General features: G+C 42.4%; 1 protein-coding gene across 1 annotated transcript in view; it reads left to right on the forward strand.

Moving 5' to 3' along the window:
• The window catches only part of PSMD6 (proteasome 26S subunit, non-ATPase 6), a 66,094-nt gene extending 60,224 nt beyond the window's left edge, over positions 1 to 5,870 (forward strand). The window contains exons 6-9 of the mRNA XM_068097653.2: positions 326 to 434; positions 2,727 to 2,895; positions 5,219 to 5,296; positions 5,614 to 5,870. Of these exons, the coding sequence (XP_067953754.1) occupies positions 326 to 434; positions 2,727 to 2,895; positions 5,219 to 5,296; positions 5,614 to 5,710 (453 nt within the window). The 3' untranslated portion in view covers positions 5,711 to 5,870. The remainder of the gene's footprint in view (positions 1 to 325; positions 435 to 2,726; positions 2,896 to 5,218; positions 5,297 to 5,613) is intronic.
• The last annotated feature ends 562 nt before the right edge of the window (positions 5,871 to 6,432 follow it).

Genomic DNA, 6,432 nt, shown 5'->3' on the forward strand with positions numbered 1-6,432 from the left:
CTTATGATGGGAAGAGAAGGAGGAGAAGACTAAGAAGTTGTTGGAAAAAATAATTGCTCAGTAAAACATCGTCGCCGAATTACAGTTTTGATGTCTTTCAGGTGTCAATATATTTTTTGTATTCTTAAGGCCCATTGCACTCCCATGTGCACTTTTATATAAACTATCATCTTGATGATGTTTGTGATGTGCTACTCTTCTGGCGCTTTGTGTGCATCATTCGTGTTCACATCCCTAGCAAAGCACCATATTCAAACTTGCATTCACTGATGTACGGTTTAAGATTTAGTGTTTAGTGATTGCTTCCTGACGTTCTGCACCTCAGGTGATAAAGGGTGCTGAGATCCTGGAGGTTCTGCATGGTTTACCTGACATTCGGAGGTTCCTGTTCTCCTTGTACGAGTGCCACTACGCGGAATTTTTTCAAGCGCTCGGTACGAAACTACATGAGTGAAAATTGTGAAGGAATGGGTGGAATGGGTGGACTTTCACGAGCACATCGCATTCACAATGGAGAAGGGATGGGATGAAAGAAAATATATCAGAAGGAGGAATATTGGTAGATGCAAGTAAGAAGAGGGTGGATGTACTTTGCATTTTGATAGGAAAGAAGGAATTCCATTCACGAGATGAGTTGATGTTGGGTATATGTATGGAGAAATGCGAAGATTGTGATTTTTACAGCGTAGCACATAGGGCAAAACTGTCTAGCGCAGTGTTAGTTAGTCACTCAGTCAGTCAGTCTGTATGTATGTATGTATGTCCCCTAAACGTATATCAATCAGAGCTGAGGATCTGGTCACATGACGGTGTTGTCGTCTGATGCGATTTCGTCTGATGTCATTACGGCGGGACGGTGGCTGGCTCCGCACACCGCCATTTTGATTTCAATTTCGTTCAGGCCGAACATATCGTCGAACCTGTCATGCATCACAATCGCCATGCTCTACCTTTACATTTTTTCATTCAGTGTGAAACACAAACAAACCGATTGTTAAAATGACCATCAAATATCGAAAGCATAAGCGTTACGGCTCTTCCAACAACACCGTAGGTATAGGCTTTAGGCTTTATGCCTCACCTTCAGGCCACTTTGGACAAATCCAGCCCAGGTTTCTTAATACAGTAGTGTATCGTTTCAGTAGTTTGGTTTTCGTAATAATAATAATATAGCAAATATGACCGTAACACTATAATCCCAATGTTGTGAATGCAAAGCTAATGGATTGTAGCAGTGTATGGTTCATGAATTGATGATAAGCGGTGTACGGTACTAATAACCGCGGAGGTAAGTAATTCGCCTCCGTTTTTTATAGTAATATCATTTTCGAAATAGATAACGTAACGTTAATATTATCGTAAATCTAATTGTAACACTAATCCCTTCGTAGTGACTGCAAAGTTACTGGAGGTTAAAGTATATCATCTAATTCATCTTCCATATATTAAAGTAGCGGCAGTTTTGTGTCCGTCCGTCACGCTACGTCATTACGTCTATGATGTCATTACGGCGTACGACGGTTGACTCCACCGACCAACATTTTAATTTCCTAGTGCATACGCTCACTATGTGAGCAACAGGAAGGGTCATTCCTCTTTGGGGTATATAGATTGCAGTCGATCTATGGTCGGGTCTCAAAAACATTGGGTGTGTTTATTTACCAAATTTCTTGTGGAGAGATTGCCATTTGGTTTAAGCATTCGAGCAAGCACTCCATTCAAAACCGTTAAGGAATGGCTGGCTTGGCAAGCGCTGCTTGATGAGCTATGTGCTTGGTAAATGAGAACACCCTGGTCGTCTTCCCTTTCGATTTCATGTTAAACAGCAGGAAAAGTGGGTTTCATTGGTGGTTTTCAAAACAAAAACTTAATTGGTGGGTTTCAAAAGGCCACTTTAGTGGCAGGAAGGGTCATGTTATTTACCCAACCCTTGTGGGGTATATAGATTACAGTAGATCTTCGCTCAGTTCTGCAAGTAAAACTTACCTCACCAATGTCGGGATTCCTCCAAATTTCTTTGTTTAATGTTATAAACAGCATTAGCGACTGTTTGAAAAGCTAATCATGTGTGTTTGTGGTTTATAATATTTTACAAGCCCCGCTGCGTCGCTGTTCGACTTTCGGTCTTGTTATTATTACCATCGGTTTCACCCTTTATTTTAATTCCAAGTACACTGCAAAGGGTACATTTTTGCCAAGTAATTTTAATTGTTACAAAAATTTAATGTAACACTGTTCATCCTGATTATACGAGTACTGTATTCTACATCGAATATACAAAAGGAGCTCAGTCGTGGTGTGCCTGCGTCTGGCCGTTAACTATTATCATAATCAGGCAATAACGGTAACCCCTCCACCGCCCCCTCCCCCCCCCCCCCCGTTACAAAATTGGCAGCGTTAGCAATCAGATGCTGTGCAATCTGCAAATAGTATGATATAGTTGAGTAAGGTGACGATAGATGTGGCGGTTTCAATTTAAATGAAAGCAAGAACTCTTCCTCCTTCATCTTCTTCTTCACTTTCTTTCATTCCTGTTTCTCATGGATTCGATTCAGAAGACACTTCCTATATTCAATACTTTTTCTTCCAACCTGTGATTGCTGTGATTTTTCGGGAGATGGAACGAGCCAGTGATGTTAAACATTTTTTAATGCTTTGGGAATAATAACAGCTTGCTGGAAACCCATTTGACCCTGATGCGCTCAAACGCGTGTTGTGATGAGCAGCTGCGGTGGAGCAGAGGATGAAGTGTGACCGACTGTTCGCACCCCATTACCGATACTATGCGAGGGAGATGCGCATCCTGGTGTACTCGCAGCTTTTGGAATCGTACCGATCACTTGCACTCTCCTACATGGCCGATGCCTTCGGAACCAGCGTCGACTTTGTGGATCAGTGAGAAACATACACTTATGCACTTGGTTGGGAAGTTTACCTGCTTTTTCTCTTTGTTGTTCCACTTATAGATTATGGGTTTTGGGGAGGGGGGCGGGGGGGGGGAGGGGCTGGGGAGAGGTGGGGATTTAGCACTGTTAAATTCACACGTCAATGTTAGAAATATTAATTATCCCCACGTTTTTAGAAAAAACTGGGGGTGGGGGAGTGGGGGGGGAGGATATTATATCGTAATCATCACTATCTGTCCATCATGCGATGTCCTACTCAACGGTTGTGCTGGGCAGAAATTCTTCTTCTTTTTTTTTTTTCTTTTTTTTTTTTGTATACAATATCGAGGCTCGTGAAAGAGCGAACATTAATCACACAAAAAGTCAAACCGACACACAAAACACAAAATAAGGGGAGCGGCAGACAAGATGGGGAAGGACACAAACACAACATTTGAGAGCAGGGACATCGGGAGAAATGTGGGAGGCGGAGGGCTTTGGGTGAGGTGTGAGAGGTATAAAACACATGGACATTGCAAGGACTTCCAGGAAAGAAGTTGGAATTTCAAAAAAGTGGATCTGGGGTGAATTAGCGGGGGTAGAAAAGATCAAGGTTTTGGATGGGGGAAGATAAGAGATGGTGGTGAACAGCTGTTTTAAAGACCTGGTGGGGGCGTGGGATTGAAGGGGGGGGTGGGGGGGAGTTTGTTCCAGAGGCGGGAGAAAAGGGGAATGAAAGAGTGAAGTGATGAATGCACCAAACTTGGTCGTTATGATCAACACATGGCACAAAGGTGCAAGAGCAGTGTCATTTTTGGCCCCTCTTCCTGGAGCAGGATCAAAAGGTCAAATACTGGAAAGTGCAATTATGGGCACATTTTAAAACATTGTTAAATGAAACTTCATGTGCAATCAAAAGTGGGGAGGGGGGGGGGGGGGACGGGACGGGACGCATGAAATATGTTACAATTTATTGGATTTGCCCCCAGGGGATGGGTCCTTGTAGTCAAAAGGGTCAAAATGAGGAAAAATATTTTAACTTCAAATTTGATATTAGGACAATCCTGGTGGAATGTTTTTGCCATCTTTCAACTTTGCTTTAGGTGGGAAGCATGGAGATTTGTGATGGCGTTGCTCTAGTTTATTTTGTAATCGCTCTTGTATTTCTAGAGCAGTACGCTGCTGAACCTCCACATATGGTGATCTTCCTACCTTTGAATGAATGATCGTTTTTAGGGCCATTTTTCCCCGCTAGAGCGGGGGTTAGCCTTGCGGGCCCCATGACAATCATGGTTCCCTGTTTGAGGCAATGTTTTTTATGACTGGATGCCCTTCCTGACGCCAACCCTTGGTCGCCTCTTACGATGCGAAGGGATACGGTGTACATCTTCTAAATCGGGGTACACACCGGGATCATTCATCCCAGCAAGCTGGTACTCAATTTGCCGACCTCGGAAGGATGACAGGCTGAGTCAACCCCCCTGGCGTTAATTCAGCAATCGACCGGGATTCGAACCCAGGATCCTAGGATCCCAAGCCGGCACCCTAACTGATAAGCCAACACCAGGCTTAGGATCTTCCTACCTTTAAATGACACAAATGGGGAGCAGCTGAAATTCCTTGGCAATTGGCTTTTTACATCGTAAGTAGTTGAGTCGTCCCTAGGACTTCCACAATAGCGTGCATTCTGGATCTGGCTTTGCATGCGAGCTTGGAGATTTCGTCAAACCTATGCAAGTCGTCGGTGTTGGCCTTTATACTATTTCACACATCTGGGTTGTCCACATTCTATTTGTATCGACTAAAATTATCGACAAAGCTTTGCTATAACCCTATGTATGAAAACAATTTTTGGCACTGGATCAGCCCAAAGGGGATGCATTGCTTACAGCTATGATGTTGTATTTTGCCCCTGGCCTTCCCCTCCCCTCTTCTCGCAAAGGCACAAAATCTCTACTTTCATGATTATGTAAAGCACAACCAAAATGTTTGCCCTCCTACATCAAGAAGGCTCTGCGTACAAGAGCAAAAAACCCCAAAATGGCTTGGAGTTCACACCAGCCAACAAACTCCGTAAACAAAACGATGCGTTGTCATGTATTTGAGTGTCACATGTTCACATATATGACTGTCATGATGAGTTCCAAGAGAGAGCTCATGCAATTTAGGATGCTTAAATCATCATACTTTAGTTATCTTTATTCATTCATTTGTTGCTTGTTCTTGGTTTCCTTATTCCCAACTCATTTGGACGTGCTTTATAACAATAAATATCAGTTTTTTTTTTTTTTTTAAAGAGTTGTCAATTCACACCTGCTCCTTCATCCACACAGAGAACTGTCACGATTCATTGCTGCAGGGCGGCTGCACTGCAAGATAGACAAGGTGAACGGCATTGTGGAAACTAACAGGTGAATGGAAATCAATTTTATGAATTTTGCGTAGTTTCCTTATCATGTTCCTTTCCTTAGGATCCGATGCGCAAGTAAGACGAACCAAAAGTATTACATAAGATGTTACGCCTCCACAATTTACCTATTTGGCCTTGCTTTGCCAGCCATTTTTATTTTCTTCGTAATTTAGGGTTATTGAAGAATTGTGAAGCCGAAAGATATAATTAGCTTATAAAAATGTACTTCCTGTATGGAATGACTCTGTGGCTGGATTTTGTTTCAAATGTAAAACTGTTTGATGTTTGCTTTGTTTTGTCACCGTGTTCCCCATCTAGGCCAGATAGCAAAAACTGGCAATACCAGGAGACGATAAAAAAGGGAGACCTATTGCTGAATCGTGTGCAGAAGCTGTCAAGGGTCATAAATATGTGAATGGCGGCAACATGGAACAACACGCATGTTTTGGTACCATGGGTACATTTTCTTTGGTCTTTTATTTTTTAATTTCTTTTATCAACCTGGAATAGCAGTGACCCAATACGTATGGCTGCCACAATGCTTTTTGTTTCTTGAAATAAACATTTCAACAATATATCTTGATGTATAGTTTTTTTTGTAATATTAAAAAACAAAATTTATTGTAGGAATTTTTCAAGAAAATTCAAACCAGACTTGGTGACGTAATTAATTGTTTGAGCTTCCGCTCTGAGTCTCGGAGGTCGGCGGTTTGAATCCTGGCCGAGTCATACCAAATACTTTGAAAATGGTACGTGCTGCTTCCTTGTTTGATGCTCAGCATATTAAAAGGATAGAGCACGGATAAACAAGCCTAGGTTGGCAACTATTGCAAAGCTTGATAGGCCTGTGGCCTCCTGTGATGGCGTGCTTTGTTAGGGAGCATGTTAGCAGAAACCACGGGTGGATTATCATCAGATGGTAGTTTGTCTGTTGTGTCTTTATTCCTGTGTGATTTAATCATACTAAAATATGCCATGTGTGTCCGTCTGTCTGATGAATTTTTGATGCCAATACATTCCGTCGTTACTTATCCAATCTCAAGCAAACTTGACAGGATGACCAAGGGTTATATAATGAAGGTTGTAGTGCATTCATTTGCCCCCCTCCCCAAGGGGGTTTTCCCTGCCAATGGGGTT

This window comes from Myxine glutinosa, chromosome 4 (assembly GCF_964187855.1).
Source record: "Myxine glutinosa chromosome 4, kmMyxGlut1.1, whole genome shotgun sequence".
NCBI lineage: Eukaryota > Metazoa > Chordata > Myxini > Myxiniformes > Myxinidae > Myxine > Myxine glutinosa.